General features: G+C 30.1%; 1 protein-coding gene across 1 annotated transcript in view; it reads right to left on the reverse strand.

Annotated features, from left to right (window-relative positions):
* Positions 1 to 1,481: 1,481 nt before the first annotated feature.
* LOC129984414 (lysosomal alpha-glucosidase-like) overlaps positions 1,482 to 18,548 on the reverse strand; it is a 39,071-nt gene continuing 22,004 nt past the window's right edge. Inside the window, exons 13-19 of the mRNA XM_056094291.1 lie at positions 17,520 to 17,604; positions 16,448 to 16,626; positions 13,020 to 13,108; positions 11,304 to 11,353; positions 9,626 to 9,751; positions 6,787 to 6,897; positions 1,482 to 3,381 (exon numbers count right to left, since the gene is read on the reverse strand). Of these exons, the coding sequence (XP_055950266.1) occupies positions 3,316 to 3,381; positions 6,787 to 6,897; positions 9,626 to 9,751; positions 11,304 to 11,353; positions 13,020 to 13,108; positions 16,448 to 16,626; positions 17,520 to 17,604 (706 nt within the window). The 3' untranslated portion in view covers positions 1,482 to 3,315. The remainder of the gene's footprint in view (positions 3,382 to 6,786; positions 6,898 to 9,625; positions 9,752 to 11,303; positions 11,354 to 13,019; positions 13,109 to 16,447; positions 16,627 to 17,519; positions 17,605 to 18,548) is intronic.

An 18,548-nucleotide genomic window follows, 5' to 3' on the forward strand; every position in this document is an offset into this window, starting at 1 on the left:
TACTATTAATATGGTTTCTAACATATTAATTGTGTGATTTTATATAATTGATTTCAATTTTTAAATGAAATTAGCTCGCCATAGAAAATTAGTCTCTTATAAATAATTACAAAAGTAAGCAACTAAAAATATATAAATAAAATATAGAACCTCTTTCATTCTAAGAGATTGGAATGGAGGTTTCTGGCCAATTAGTGAATGAAGTATTAATACAATGAATTCTTACATGTACGTTATTCTTAGTACAATGAAGTAGTAATACATTACATTTTATATTATTTTTAGTACAATGAATTCTCCATCTGATGTAGTCACTTCTTGAAAACTTATGGTGATAATTAAAACAGCCCGAAACCGTTACCAAATGATATTCAAGAAAAATTCAAGAATAATTTTAGCCAATAGTATCGGCAGGCCTATTTTCATATAATTTATAGTTAATATCACGCAAAAACACGAAATTGAAAAATTTTATTGATATATTCGTGGTTTTGTTGGGATACAAATTATATGTGGATTTAACTTCCAACTTATTTGTTGCCGATAATGATCCTGAATTTCTGTAGTGAAATATTAAATAACCCTCTGTGTATGCCATATGTATGTAGAGATCGTATTCCAGAAAATTTAAAGACCTAGATGACTATTAAGAATGGCCAATAAATACATGATTATATAGATGCATGAAATAAAAACGATTATTCTACAAAAAATGGTAATGCAATTACATACGAGTAATGCACTTTCTGAAGAAGAGCAAGCAAAGAGTTCCTTAAATCATGATATTGAATGTGATTAAAAATTGTTTTTTAAAGACAAAACTAGTGAATAGCACATTCTGAATAGGATAAATATAGGACGAAAAGAATGTGTAAATGCAATCAAAGCATTTTAATTTCAAAAGGGCATTTTCTCAAAATTTATCAAAAATAGAATTTATTTTTGGTGCATGTAGATAATGAGAAATCACGCATAACTCAGCCGTTAAAGCGAATTTAAAATGAATTAATTAAAAAATAATTAATTTTAAGGACATGATTAAATTGAAATTATACATTGAATCCGGCAGTGATTGCAATATTTTTGTATATGTTATAAACTTATAATAATACTAGAAATAATACCAGCCAATTTATCGTTTCATTTCATTTCATGATTATCTTATTTATCATTTAATTTTAATTCTTTTTTCAAATGGAATATCATTTTTGTAGTTAAATATTAACTAGTCATCTGTGTACGCATGCATATGCATGTAGATATCGTATTACAGAGTATTTAAAAAAACTAGATGACTATTAAGAACAGCCAATATTTATAAGAAATTTTATTTTAAGAATATTTATTTTAACTTTCAGACTTCTTGTTTCAGATTAAATTACAAGTTACTAAATTAGTTTAAAAAATCATAAACAGCTCAGAAGTTGTTAAAAATTCTTCAAGCATTTAATGGATAAAAAAAAAAAACTTTATAATGCATCAAATTAAGTTGAAATAAAATTGAATACACATCACAGAAAAAGGCATTAACTCAAAGCACAAGAATAATGAAGCAAAATAGAAATCACAGTCACAAATTATTTGACACTATTATGAAAAAATTATAATAAATTTCCATTGCTCCATTCCAATTAAATTATTGATAAATTTCCAGAATGTAGTCTACGATAACCAAATCCTTAGCCATTTTACTAGTAATAAACTATAAAGCTACTGAAGTGTACTCAGTTGCAACAAAAAGTTGACCAAATATTATCAACAAAAATATTTTTTAATAATCTCAATAAAATCGAATCAAATAAATATATGAATAGTGACAATTTATGGATAACATGCATTTTTGTAATAGTTTAATTATATATTTAACAATTCATAAATTCTGAAAAACTATGCAACCAACACATAACATAATATTATAAATTATCAAAAAATATTTTACTTCATCTATTCATTTTCGGTATCACAATAATGTTTGGCACTTTAATTTTATTTACGATGGCAACATTAAAAATAACTACCTGACTGATTTTCTAAAAATTGCATTTCATTTTTTGCAAGGTATTCAATCCCCTATTACAAGTAACATATTCTAAATTAATCAAATAAGCAACTTAAAACAAACTTGCCAAATATAATACCTTTAACTAATCAAATTTTGTGAAGCATTCTTCTAGAAATAGGACATTAGAAAATATAAAATCTTCAGAAAAAATAATTTAAAATAAAAAAATTTAATCTCACTAATACTTGAGTTACATGTACAACAAAGAGCATTAACCCAATGAATTAACTTATAAATCATTGCTCTTCAGTTATTTGATAGATTTCAATGTGAAATAATTTTCAAAAACATTTTTAATATTTAAGAAAAATAAGATTTTGAAAATTAATTACAATTTTCGATTTAATTTAGCATTGGTATAAAAATAATTATCCATATAAGCTTGATCACAATACTGTTTTAAAAATGATTATGATGAAACTGACAAATAGCCAATATTGTAATTGTGACATTTAACAGTACTGCAACTTTCCACGAACGGCCAATTTAAAAATGATTAAAAAACAATCGAATTTTTAAGTAAAATGAATATAATTGCCGATGGGAAAAAAGCAGTTGTCTTAAGTATTAAAAAAAATCGACATCTAAAAATAAAATAATAAAATGCAACAATTAATTCTACATTCTACATTTCGTCTACATTAAATATATCAAAAATAACTGATGCAACTAGAGTATAACATTTTCTAAATATAATATAAGTATATAATAAAATATTTTAAATAAATTGCAAAAATCTTTAAAATTAGAGTGAAATTCAGATTTTCATTAAATATACATTTCAATCTAACACAATTATAAATAAGATTTATAATTCATAAAAATTCCAAATAATTTTCATATCATTTTATTATAGGCATGTAAAAACACACACGCTGCGATTCGAAAGATTTCTGAAAAACTTATATATATATATATATATATGACAATTTAGATATGCATTTTCTGAAAAGGTCGAAACAGTTAACTATTAATAGGGCCACCTTTAAATATGCATGCTTTGTATGCCAATTCATTTATAGCAAAACAGCATTCTTGTAGTGTTCTCGCTTGCATGTTCCTATATAAAACTGATTTACTTTGACATAACTTGACTTTCCTAAAGTTTATCAGTTACCTTTCGAATCATCCTGTATATACATTTTTATACAATTCCACATTTTATCATGTTGCAATATTTGAATGATAATTTCAAAAATCTCTGATTTAAAAAAATTGTCCTAAGCCACTATTTCGCCACTCTTCATGTCACTTCAATTCCAAACTATATTGAAGGGAGACAGCAAATGGATAGTATTAATCACAACCATAAAGCCAATCTGAAAGGAAAATTTTAGATATATAAAAGCAATATCCAATAACAAATTGAAGTTTTTAACAATTAATAATTTTAACCCCCATTAAATTTGGTTTTCTAAAGAGATTGCAAAACTAACTGCGGTACTTTACGATCACCAGAAACCGAAAGAATAAAATTCAATTACCGTGTTAAAAAAAAAAAAAATTCTAATGATGCATTCAGTTTTGAAACGAAGTTTGTAAACGAATCTTTATATATATATGTAAACATAATTTTTCAAGCAGAGGTCGAAGAGAAAAGTCCCTTTCAAATTTTAAACTTCGCTTTTATTCCATCCCGGGAGGCATAATTTATGTATAAGCAGAAGCGATGAGCATATCTTCATGGAACGACACAAGAGCGAAAAGACTAAAAGCTCATGAAATATTTAACCCCGTGTTTATATACTGTGAGATTCTGGTAGGGATTTCTTTACACGCGTCGATTTAGGTACGGGGACTATAGGGATCTTTTAAAAAGAATTCGCTTCGGTTGACAAGTTTTTATCCCTTCACTCAGAGTGTGAGAACTTGTTGACTTCAGCAATTTTATAATTCGTGTTGAATTAATTAAATAAGAAAAGGTGGGATAGGATCAGGAAATAAAAGAATCTTTTAGAATGAAGTTAATATGGTCTGAATTAAGATAAAACTTTGGAAATTAATTTGGATTTAAGTTCGATTTTAAAATATCATTACATATATATGTATGATTTCAAATTGATAAATGAGAGAGAGAGATTGGTTTCACTCAAAGTATTCATTACGACAAAGATATGTCATATTTAAACAAAACAACTAATAATCGAATTCTAGAAAAAAATTTAATCGTAGGAAACTGAATTTAAAGCAATCATTTTAGTATATAGCACACAAAGTACTCGTTCTTTAGAATAAGAAAAAGAGTACAGTCAACTTTTCAATGAGCAAATGTTAATTAAATATTCAGAAAAAAATTAATTAATCAGAAGTTATCTGATATGTTGCCTTCTTTCTTCAATAATTCCGGAGTAAATTGTTTTACAAGAAATATGATAAATCTAAAAATTTGAAACTTTATTTTTTCAATAATAACTTTCTTTTCTGCGCAAAACTTTCTTCAATTTTTTAATTAACTCTTGAAAGATTTAAGGCAGCAGTAGTTTTTGAAATACAGTAATAATAAATCTTCTAGACCACTAATTTTTGATATTTTTTTATTGGTTTAAAAAAATTATTTAATAGTGCCTGAAACATCTGAGAGAAAAGACATTTTCAAGGGAACACGAGTGATGACCAAGGCCCGAAGGAAGTCAATCAAGTGGTACGACATAGTAATAAAAGTATAATAAATACAGAATACACCATAAATTCCTACAGATTTCAAAAATTCACGATAAAAGAAGTAACGCTTGTAAAAAAAAAACCAGTTTGCGCGAATACAACAATTTACAAAGGAATTCCAGGGTACATTGGAATCCCCCCCCATGTACTAAAAATGTGATTCTAAAAGCAACCAAAAGAGGGTGCTCATACGTCATATTTAGATGTTTTATGCAAATCAGACTAGCAACAAAAGCACAGAAAAAGGCACGAAGGCATGCAAAAGCCTTATTTCAATTAATGAGATACTGAATTTAGTACGACGTTTTGAGGAATTGACAAGCAGAACGTTCTTGAGCACGGGCTGCATCCATGTTGTAAAACATCATGGAAAAATCGGCAGACGAGGCATCAACGGAGAGTAACAGTGCTCGTGACAAACTTTCTAGAGAGGGTACGGTTATTAAATGCTTTGTCAGATTACCAGAATTTGGTACATAAATAATTAAGATTAATAAACATCTGGTGTGAAGCCCTTGAAGAGGCATTGCACAAGGACACAGAAATCGCTTAATCCGGACTATATGCTATTCTGTTGTTTAATTAGAGATTTGGTAATTAATTATTTAGTTAGAGCTTATGTTGGTATTTTCTACAAATAATTTCTTTGTAAAAGTCTTGACTGTGTTTTGTCATCCGAGTTTTCAGTTCATTCATGGAATAAACTTTCATTTTTCTTCATCTAGCCTACTAACCTTCATTCACCGTGTGTCTGTTGAACAGTGTGTGGAACAATAGGCAAGAATTCAAAGTGTACGCAACATTGTTCTTGTAATCATTAAATATGTTTTAAGCAACTTTCCCTTTTTTCCCATCAGATATTCACTTATTCAAGTACTGTGTTACCCAAATCAGATAAGAGAACACTCGAATAATAGAATTAATCCAGATATGATTTGAAATCTTTTTAATAAATGGAAATACTTTTTTGAAACTACTTTTATCATTGTGGATTCCTATGGCACTCCTTTTTCCCAAATTAACGAAGTCAGAAATTATTTTTATCAAAAAGTTAACAATGTCTTTCATTCTATGATTATAATTTTTATCTTATAAAGATCCTCTGCCATTTTGAAAAATTCGTATTGAATATTATCAATGAAATTTATATGTTATCAGTATTAAAAAATCAATGATTAAAATATCGAGAAATTTTTCGATGAATATGTATCTTATCATAGTACCTATCACAGAGCAAAATTTAACAATTCAATATAGTTGAATGGCCTCAATTCGGTATATATTCGGTTAATATAATCTTGTTTACATCTTGGCGTCCATTGACGATATGAAATGGTAATTTCATATCGTCAATGGACGCCAAGGTGTAAACAAGATTATATTAGCATCATTTGGCAAAATTCAAGCTCCACGCAAATCGATGGCAAATGGAAAACGATAGGCCACCAGGACGGACACCATTCGGAAAGGAAATACCAAAGGAAACCAAAGGTCATCAAAATGCAAAGCAGAATGTCTACAATCAGCTCATTCACATCAAGGTCTTTTGGAATGCCACACAGTAAAACCAAATAGTAAAATCAGAAAGAAAAATTACCAGAAATAGAAGAGCACTTGAAAAAAAAACAATATGATATCAATAATTAATTTTCATTAAGCATTGTCCAATTCTTCCGTTAAAATTCCTCACCAATCAAGATGACAGAGTTCTCCAGATTTCAATACAGTTCCGTTTGCAACCATCTAGAAAGACACTGTATATGTTGTGAGGAATCATCCCATTGATTTCCAACAGAAATCAACCAATCTGGCTGAACCTTAAAAATACTATGGCAGGCGAAAATTTACTTAATGACATCAACAATTTCCTTGGAACCTTTTTAATATGGACAATATCAAAGACAATAGTAATATGAAAAGGTATCCGCTAATGGATTGTAACTCTATCTTTATTGCTGATATACGATCTTCGGAACTGTGGATGACGATACATTTACCATTCCATTCTATTTTGTTTTTGTACAAATTATTCAGATGTCTAAGAAAGCATATTGTACACTTACGTCAGAAGACATATAAAGGCAAAAATCGGCTTTTCGTGCGTTTTCTTCAAGAAATTCAGGCATCTTTCTGGGACTGAATAAGCTCGCTTGTTGATTTGTGACTACAGATTTCTAAAATAGGAAGAAAGCAAAATTAATACACCCTATTGTTTTCTAATTTTCATAAAATATTTTAGCTATTTTAAATGAACAGCTTAAATATAATCTGATCTACAAAAAGTATAATAGGCTCATAAATTATTTTTTAATATCTAATGGAATATTTTTGGTTTAATACACTTAGCTGCTTTTTATATTTTTGCAATTAATATTATGTTATTAACGACCTTTGCAACCAGTTGATGATTTTTAGTGCACAAATAAAAGTATTTTTAAAAACAGCTTTTATTCAATTGATACCCGGTTCCCAAAGGGATATTAGAAAAAAATTCTGAGATCTGATTAATCAGGCAACCAGATTAAAGGTTGCTAAAATGTTCAATTAAATATTTTATGTAGCTTCTTCTTAATGGTTTCCTTAACAAAGGTTTTTTTAAACTTCAAATTTTGAAAGACTTGTAACAGGTACTATTTTAGAAGCATTATGCAGCTCTGTTCGGTATGCTATGTATTTCGCTAATTTTCTTTCTACATCTTTCTACATTAAATTACATAACACATCAGAGCAGCAATATCCAGAAATGACCGCAATTTAAAATTTTCTCAACACTGTCTGATCTTGAAGTTTAATCCAGTATAACAAAATTTCAAAAATTTCATTAAAAGCATGCCTTATATTAAACCTACTCAACATGGAAAAATAAGCCCAACCTTCATATCAACAATGGGAAAAAAAAGGATGAAATATGATAGCAACTATGAAAAATCTGGCTTCAACATTATAATATATGTCTATGAAATAGATTTAAAATGATTAAAAATAGAGAACAAATTATACAGAAAAGAATATTAGTATCACTAAAAAGTTACATATGTATACTTTTACGATTATGTAAAAAAATTTTTTTAATAATTGTAATATTTTTGCAAGTTATCATGCAAAAAATGTCAACATTTTACTTAATTTAAATTCTAATTAAAATTGCAACAAAAATCGCTCCAAGATTCAACTTTTAAAGTACATCTGTATCAAATTTGGTAGTTGTAGATCAAACGATTATGCTTATACAGCGCCAACAAAGACACACACACACACATTCATCTTTATTATTAGTACAGATTGAACTTGCTATTACTAACTTTAAAAAAACAAACAAAAAAAACTTAATATTATATTGAAACTAAATTGACTGAAAATGCACGTTGTCAAACAAGAGGTGTCTTTTTATCGATATTTCATCTATTAATTTATTTTCTTAAATTTTAATTTCAAACATCAGTTTCATGTCAAGGGAAATTTCAAAGATTGGGAAATTTCAGACATATTTCTCTTCAGTATGTCTGAATAAACAGTCTCCATCTTTAGTAAGCAAAGATTCTTTTCATGTGATATTCGATTAAAATGAAAGAACATAAGTTTTAATTTATGGAAGACTCTTGTATTCAATATTAGATGCTTAATTTTCCTTTAAAAATCAAACAGTAATTTCTGAGAAAGAAATATATTTCAAATATGCTTTTTTAAAAAAAAAAAAATATTAATTAGCTGTCTAATACTAAGATGATTTAATTAGGTCTGAATTTTTAAAAATTATATGTGGTTTTTGGAATTATATTTAAGTTACATAGAAGGGGGTATCTTGTGAAATCTCAGACCGATACTCGCATTATTTTTTGAAAATGAAGGTATCTGTTTGAAATTTTTACTGGTTTTTTTTGGGTTTTTTACTGTGTAACACATGCTTAAAAAAGATCCCAAAAAATTTCGTTCAAATTAGAATAGAATAATAAAAAAAATTTTTCCTAATTTATGCTTTTAAAATCTTTCTTCTGACTTAATTAAGCTGTCTTAACATTAGATGGCTCATATAATAAGTTTATAATATCAAAATGCGCCGAATATTTGATTAGATCTAAAATTTTGGTGTCGAATCCACTTACCAAATCCTATTTACTCAATAGCTTGCATTTCCATTTCACAAATGGACAAACAGACTTTCCGCACACAGATTTCGTTCAAAATTTAATACAGATGAAAACTTCATATTTGAGATTCATCTTCAACGTACTTTGCTATTCATTAACTTCGAAGTAGAAATTTTAATTTCAAACTATATACACTTTTTTAATTATCATTTAATTATCTTTTTTTAATTATTAAATATAAGTAGACTGGTTCAATTAAATTCATTATTGCTTTTTTAATCGTGTTTCCGGTCGAAATTCTTAAAAATTCCATTTTAATCATGTAATAGCCTTTGGCGAACAAATGGGTCGCCAAAGGCAGATAGTAATGTTATAGTTCGACCTATGGCGGTTGAGTTTTAAAGTTCTGATGTATGCATATTTCTTCACACATTTGAATTTTTGACTTTTACTGTTAATTAAATTGTTTAATGCAAGGAGCCTGCATTATCATATGTTCCTCCTTTCATAAGTGACAGACGTTACACATTGCAACAATAATCAATACAATTTTGGATATGTCAATAAAAGAAATTAAAGAAATATTTTATCTAGTACAATATTAATTTATCTCTCAAATAATTCTTTAAAATTTTATAATAGCATTTTAATTCGTGTGTTTTAATTTCAAAATAAAGAATGCTCCTGAATTAATATTGAATATAAGATTAGTATCACACTAATATTCTGAATAATTTGAAATCTTAACGGATATTTATTGCACTGAAGTTCTCCGGATTTTGAGAAGGAGATCTTATCACTATAGGTTACTTACTTCAGTACAATTCACACCATTCAATGATACAGTTGTAGGACGTTTGTTGGTGCCAGTTATTTGAATCATATTCAGGTTCATTGAATCATTGTATCCCTTTTTCACCACACTAGATGTAAGGGTATTCTGTAAGCAGAGAAAAATATATAAAAAGTGCATTTTGAATATTTTTTAACACAACTCTTATATCGAATCACTTATCAACATTTGAAAGTTGCTTCTTTAGATTTCTTAACAAAATGACTATATTGTTACAAAAAATTTTCTACTGCAAATACCGTCAATCAATCGTAATAACGCAGTGCGTTTAATCGCTAGTTCAGCAGTTTGCTTGCTGTCTAATCCTCTAATTTTTACTTGTCGGCGACTCCGACTACTCTCACACACGGCTTCAACTTGAGAGTGCCTGTCTTATATAGTTCCGGGAGGCGGGGCTAGAACCTTCCAGACCAATCAGGACGTATCTGAGTGTATCTTGGTTCCTACTGGATGGATTGTGAAACTTCTCAAACTTTCCAGTATTATCCATTTAGTCGCCAAATTCTTTGCCAAGTCGCCAAATGGTCGCCAAGCTCAGCACGCACAGGACAGATCTTACAAAGGTTTTAACGGTTTTTCCCAGGATGACACTATTCGTGCCGGGTAGCAAAATTACAGATTTGTAACAATATATTATATTACTGAAAGTGACATTATAAATTAAGACTTTAGAGGCGATGGTATTGTTCCTTGATATAAACTGACAGACACCAATTGATTTCTTGTATTTATTCGTCAAACCATAAGATATTTGATGCTATCAACTATTTTGTTGTTGCCATCAAGAAAAATAAAAACTACCTGTGGTAAGGAAATAGTTTGTCAGCATCACCTTGATTTTTATATTTTTACTACCGGTGTTTGTTCTTATTATAAAGGTATGACTCAAAATTTCAAATAGAATCGGATTATTAAATAAGTAAGTCGGCTATTGCCTAAGAGCTCTCGAAATTTTATTGCGGTATTTTGATATTATTTCATTTTGTGTTTTCATTTTATTAGAAAAGTTATGTAACGAAACTTTTTTCAAATTAAAAACAAATACTCTTTAAATTAATTTTGCAACATTACAATCAATTAGGAATTTTACTAGAATAATTTGTAAGTTTTAAATTATGTTATTTTATAATTCTAAAAAATGCAATGCTGTATAATTTGAAAAAATTATCCAATCCTATTTTTAATTAATTTTCATACTGTGTTAAGAAAAGTTACATAACTTTTTTTACTACTTTGTTAAAAATTTCTTAATTTCTTTTCAATTTCACCTGTGCATTTTCTTATACTAACTGAAACCAATTTTTTAAGAAGTGATCTGCAATTAAGGGTTTCCTCATTTCAGTTCATTCTTGTCAAAATTTGCTATTTAAAAATTAAATTAAAATATTTGCTTTGAAAGTCTGGAAGGGAAAAGGGTCTCTATAGTACATTTATAACTATAATAATCAATTGTAGTGCATTTCTTAAACAATTGTAATTAACAGAATTTAAATCGCATAACTTCCAATCTTTATTTTTAAAAGAAAACTGGTCTCAAGGTACAACACTACCACTAATTTGTTTATTCCTTGAATATTTTCTGAATTGTAGAATATATTCATTACAGAAAAGAATGAGAAGAAAATATTAGATTACTCACATTTTTTATAGAGAATTCAATAAGATTATATTTTCCATCTGTGTATGTATCTAAAAAGGAAATATAAATTTATTATACTAAAATGATATTGATCAGTAGCCTACAAAAGACAATCAAAGAGTAAGGCTCAATCCATTTGCAACTCAATAAAAGTAAGCATCTGGGAAATGAAATTTTATCTTCTCATACTTTGTAATCATATTCATACTTTCAGACACAATACAAGAAACATTTAAATAAAGTTTAGTTAATAAACTTTTATATTTCTAAGAAATGAAATTTTGCAATCCAAAGCAAGCAGAATTGCAAAATGTCTCTCGCTCTATAGATATATATCTATACAGGGTGTCCCATAAATATTGGGACAAACTTTAAGGGGAGGTAGGGTACATCACAAAGATTCAGATTTGCATAGCAACCCGTGGTCGGAAACGCCATGGAAAAGTAGTATGACAGCTACAACAAATGAAGAGACACAAGATTGAGATCATCTGAAATGTTTATTGGCCAAAGATATTACATGTGCTGTGGTACATGATATTTGAAAATGTCACAAAAGATGTTCAAAGTTTCCACCATTGTTAGCGATGCATGCGTTACACCATCTGACCATAGACTGGCGAACTCTCTCAAATACACCCGAATTTTGTTGGATATCCGCAGCAGCACAGCCGATTCTTGCAACCAGATCTATTTCTGAATCCACAGGTGTTGCGTACACAGCACTTTTCAGAGCATGAAACCACATATGGTGTCTGATATGTTGAAGCACAGGGTCAAATAATGTTGGTAGAACCTCTTTCCAAAAGATGAGATATTATGTAGATGTCAGTGGCGACGGCAACAAATAAGGTCCGATAAGACGTCACCAACCACACAAGCCCAAACATTCACTGAAAAGCGATGTTAGGAAGCATGTGGTCTTATGCCATGGGGATTCTCATCAGCCCATAAATGCGCATTGTGGTAGTTGAACATCCGATCTCGCGTTAAGTACGCTTCATACATCATAAAACGTAGGATGGGAAATTTGTATCTTGGCAACATTGATCGAGATACCACCGTGCAAAACGTTCGCGAGGATGATAATCTGCGGGGAGCAGTAACTGTACGTTTTGCAGATGGTATGGGTACGAAAACACGATGAACACTATTCCGAGATCCTGCAACAGCAGTAGCGACGGCTCGTCCGCTGGCACTCGGATTCTTTCTAACAGTATCCAACGCATTTTCTTCCATCCTGGGAGTTAAAGTCACTCGTGGCCTGCCCTCACTATGTCTATTACCTCGTAACGACCCATGTTCACACAAATTATGATGCAAATTACTGAGCATCCGGCGGTCCAGTGCATCTCTCTGTGGGTACCTTTCCAGATACAACCTTTCAGCCGCTCTTGCATTTCCTTTTGCCAATCCATAAATCAGGTGCATATCTGCCAACTCCGTGTTCGTAAAACGTTCCAAGCTCCTCTGCAGGCGATCGCAGCTCAAATGACTGAGGGATTGCAGGTCTACTTCCTTAAACGCCACCTAGTGCCGAATGAAGGCGTTTCGGACCACGGGTTGTTATGCAAATCTGAATCCTTGTGATGTCCCTTACTTCCCCTTAAAGTTTGTCCCAATATATATGGGACAACCTGTATATATATTAATGAACGATCGGCCCATAATTCAAAGTAGAATTAAGAGTTGATAAAAATTGAGAAATTTTCGTACCTAAAGAATCACCATCATCCCAGTAGAGTTCACCTTTAGCTTGAAAGTTTTCATCCAAAGTACACATCAAAACAAAAGCGTTCTTACGACTGGAATGAAAGATATAAATATTTATATACAGGCTTTCAAAATGAATATCAAGGTTCTAATCTCAGACTATACCTCCTCAATAAAGTCTACAATAAAAATAATTTAATACTAGATCGAAAGATCAGAAACCAGTTTCAGTTATGAGCACGTTTTAAACAGTTACCCACCTTCTATATGAAATCGCCAACAGCAATCAGCTGGTGTGGTTTACTCAAAACATTCTCGCATTCTCTCTAATAAACCTGTCATGCCAGAGAATGATTGCAATGGCGAACAATAGTTACAAAATATTAACCACTGGCGTGAATTTAGCGTTTTTACAGAATCTATCGTGTCATCCTTGACGAGTTATTTGGCGATTCACCTCTGGCATGCGTTAATAGTATCCAAAAATCGAATTTGTGCTTTAGACGCGTTTTCCACAACCGACTGGAACAAAAGTTTGACAAAACACTGCACTTGTAGCCACAAATTCCCATACCAAATTTGATATATTTAAGTCACTGCGTGTTTGAATTATTGCATTCACATGTTTCTGAAAGTACAGACCGATAGACAGTCAGCCGTAGTTGGATTTGGCTCAAACTTTGATAGATGTCTACACTATAGATGTTAAATGTATGCACCGAATCTTATCTATCTAGCTCTCTTCGTTTTGTAGTTATCAAGTTAACTTCTATTCAAACAGCTGGACAGACAGACTTAATCTGAGCGAATTCAGTTCAGAATTTGACAGAAATCTACAAAATTTGTATAAAGACCGTATATCACATTTCATCCGTCTAGCTTAAAGCAAGTTATCATTGTCATAGACAGACAGACGGTCATTTTCCACAAATGCGTTTTTAGAACTCAAGGAGGACCAAAACGTGGAGATTCATCGAAATCTCCAGTCTGAATTTTTCGACGGTTACTATACTTCCTCTATACTGCGTATACGAGAAAGTAAAAATGACGGCTTCCCAAACATTGCAGAAAAACATCAGTTTTGAAGTTTGGCGATATGAATCTGCAATAACAGTTCAGCATGCGTTCCTTATTAAATTCGTGCGTATCCTTCTGACAGATGACAACATCAGTAGGTGCTATCCTCAGTTTAAAAGCACAAGAAAGAAAGAACAAGGAACAGCCAAGCATTCCAAATTTCCGACTAGGCAAACCCTCTAAAACCAATGAATTGAAAAAGGTAACAAGAAAACCGATTAAAAAGTTATTATGAACTTAATTGCGGTGTTAATATTTTTTTAAATATAAATTCTATGTTATAAAGTATACTTTACAAAATTTAATATTATTCTAATAAGTAATCAGGTACCTAACTGTTTAAAATATGCCCATTTAGTTATTACAGTATTTATAAAGATCGAGTGTCTGTTGTGTTGTTGTTGTTTCTTATGGCACTTGCCATGGACAAGCCCAATGTTACGAAGACAGCGATTTTAAGCCGGAGGGAGAGTGTCTCTTATTTTTATAGTAGCGCCATCTACGGCCAAGAGAACGACTAAGCTACACACACGTCACATCCCTTTTTACGGGGCAGACTTCATTCACGCCTTTCATTCACTCATCCACAGATCGTAATTTAGACCTGAATCAGAGTACGATCACCCCTGAGCCAGTACCCCCAATGGTATTACTCTCGACATGGAGGACTTTGTGACCACGACAGATTTATACGCGCGTCAGCCACCAAGCACGCGGAGAATCTTCGGCCGGCGGGGTTCGAACTCACAACCTAAGGGACGCGAATCCAACGCTCTTACCAACCAGGCTATCCGGCCCACGAGTGTCTGCTTAAATAATATTGCGCACAAGAGTGAATACCATTTAATCACAAGTCAGAATGAATAAATTAGAGTATACACGTTTTCATAAAGTTAGTGAAAAAACTAGTGAAGTCATAAATAAATAAAATGTAAGCCATCAACACTATTTAATTAACACTAGAGCTACCAAGACCGTCATTTTGGCAGTTTTCCAATTTCATGCTTAAAACTTTTTGATATAATTTATGTATTGTTCCATAATTTTATGACTACTTTCAGTGACTATTTCCACTTCCATACTCAGTATGAGCTAATGACGGCTTTAGCAATTTCAAAGTATATAATATTTTATGTATCATCTATGCAATGATGGACATCAAAACGTACTTACATTCATATGTACATCGCTTTCAGACATTTCCTAAAAAATTTTGAATTACATATTTCATATGAAATTATATTGATCGATCCAACAATAAGGCAGCCGTTATAATGGGATCTATTTCATTCTGATTATGATTCAGTTTAGAACTAGAAGCTCTAATTTGATATCCTATAAACGCAAATACAAACTGTTTATCTTGGTTTCTTTTATTAATAATTAATGAATTATTATATTAATACAAATTTAATAATACAAAAAGAATATAACTTTTGTTAAATTATATTCTTTTATTTACATAAACTAAGCCAAAAATTACAATAAAAGTCATGATGATCAAAAAACCTGTCAATTTGACGGGTTTGGTAAAACTAGATATATATTTATCATCGGTAGTTCTAGTGTTAAAAATGTTTTGAAACATGAAACTAAAAGAGGAAGCCTTATAATGGGAAATACTTAAGGCCACAAAATGTATAAATCTTCCACTGCAGCCAATAGTATCTAAAGAAAAATATTGAAAGAGAGAATCTTACATGAATATCTCTAAGAAATTAAAAAAAAAAAAAAAAATCTTTGAATGGGGGGGGTATAAAGAATTTAGTGTATGCTACTACTTGATCTACCGAATTAGAAATCAGTATTAAGTCACCTGTTGCAACAGTGACTCCAGATATATAGACTAGTACCTAGGAGGAACTTACAAAAACCCATATTGTGCTCTGCATAATTATGCTTGTAGAAGAAATGGTTTTATTTGGTCTCTTATTTCGTGTATAATTTATCGATGTAAGTTAGTAACTATTAAGCAGTTTTAAAACTCAGATATTAATTATGAAACATCTCATTTATATAACAGTAATATTTTATAAAAAGAAAACAAAATTCAAAAACCTATAAAGGAATAAAATTTTGAAAAATTGCAAAAAAACCTAAAGAAAAGACAAGCAATTATAGCCAGCCATATATTTCGACTTAAAAGATTGCATATGTTAACATGTATGGTAAAATAAAATTATTTTTATTTTTTTTATAGATTAAATTCTGGAGATCAAATATTCCAAATAAAACTTAAACATACAATCGTTAATCTCTAGTAAGAATTAAAAGCATTTATAGAACTAACAAAAAGAGTTGAATACAAATTTTGCTCAAACAAAATTCCTTTTCAAAAAAAAAAAAAATCTCACCTGAAAGCCGTATTATTTGCAGGTAACTGAAGAGGTAAAATATACCCGCCTCGGTAAACAGTTACTATATCAGTTAAAGAGACCTGCATCGAAATTTTCTCGCCAGTGCTGTTGAATAGTTTTCCAGTAGTATCACACCATTTTCCTTTGGGAATATAAGCAGTTACATTTTCAGCACCCTGAAAAAAAAAAGGAAAATAAAACTATAAAATAAAAGACATCAAATCAGACAATTTTTTTTATAACATCCTTTTAGAAACGGAAATTAGTTGATTAAAAACTGTTTTTAAAACACACACCTTGATTTGTGCACTAAAAAGAATAAATTACTTAATTTTAATTTTTTCTTCTTTTAGTCTTAAATTTATAATCCTTTTCTATAAATATAAGGAAATAGTGAAATCAATATTCACTACAAGATGGCGCCACAGGTACAGAATCAAAATTTAATTAAATTAATCCATTAACTGATAAGTGTTTTTTTTTTTTTTTTTTTTTTTTTTTTAAATAGTGAATAGTGTAATGTCATCATCTACTCTTAAGACATCAGGAAATGGGTAAAAAAATTGTTTACAAAATTCAGTCTTTAAAAATATGAAATAAGATTAATTTTACAAAATATAATTTAGTTTGCCTCATATGATTTTAGCTATATGAATAATTTCCAGAAAGTATATATATCTATATCTATATTGCCACCTTCCTTTCTTTGATATTTTTAAAACAAGACAAGAGTGAAGAAATCTGTCCTGTGTCCTTATTTATGTTTTCTACACAAATAATAAGTCTATAAATTTTTTATATTTATTAACATTAATGACAAATTTTCATAAATATTTTTTTTAGCTTGTGTGCGTGTGTATTAAATTTGATAGCTCTAAGTATAATGGTCTGCCCAGCAGAGTATCAACTTAAACATACAGATAAACACACACACACACACACACACACACAGTCACCTTTGTTATTAGTAAAGATATTGCAGCATTTTTTTTTTTTTTTCTTCCCCTAAATGAAAATTTCAAATATAAACTAAGAATTATTTATTTCAACATTCTAAGGGATTTCTTACCTCGTATAGAACTGGAATAACCATAAATGCCGGGCCTAAGAAAAATTGCTCATCAATGGAATAAGTAGTTTTATCTTGAGGATATCTACAAATGAAATATTTTATTATTTTAGACAGACAACACTAAACCACAGAAGTAGTAAAAGAAAAAAAAATTAATGAAATACTATATGACTTGAAATTTGCACGTCTTATCTCATTTGCTTGTCAAAATTATTGCCAATTGTTCAATTTATATTTATGACAAAATCTTATTTAATAAGAAGAAAAAAATGCTTTTTTTTAAAAATTCGGAAATGAACGTCCGCCCATAATATTTGTTGCATTAGTTTAATTATATAAACCAGCTTTAATGAATTACACTTTATCACACCAAATGAAGGTTCGATTTAAAATTATACTTAACAAACTAATCAGAATGTTTTTTTTATTGTTATGTTCGCAAAGTGACGAATTCGGTTTAGTTTTTAAAGCTGAGGATTGTGTCAATTATTTATATCTCTGTTACGGTGAAACACCGAAATCTGGAGAATGTCGACATTCACCGGTGAATGTCGACAAACACACAGTCGCTTGGTGTATGTCCGAAATATTTGCTAAATACCCTTATTTCTGACTTTCACCATGCACTAATGGTGAATGTTGAACATGTCCGAGATTTATATTTTTTTCTCCGTAATTCAGTCGCGATAAATGTTTCGCCTCTCTTTCTGAGAGGAATAACTAAAAACTTAAAACACACAGTACTTTCAAAATGAGAAAGGAAAATAATAGAAGTAAAAAACTTAATTATACAGTACGTTCTAAATGAGAAAATAAAATAATAATAATAAAAAACTTACTAAATTATGTGAATCAAATCTTATTTATTGCAAAAACTTAAACTATTATAACACTTTGAATTGCACAAGAGGCCCTTGCTTTTACAACTGCATTTATTTGTGGAACACTTCCTTTTGCAATGACAGCGTGTATAGCCTTGCCCACCGCTTCTCGAATTAGCTGCAGTTGCTTCTCTCAGCGAAATTT

This window comes from Argiope bruennichi, chromosome 9 (genome assembly GCF_947563725.1).
Source record: "Argiope bruennichi chromosome 9, qqArgBrue1.1, whole genome shotgun sequence".
NCBI classification, from domain to species: Eukaryota; Metazoa; Arthropoda; class Arachnida; order Araneae; family Araneidae; genus Argiope; species Argiope bruennichi.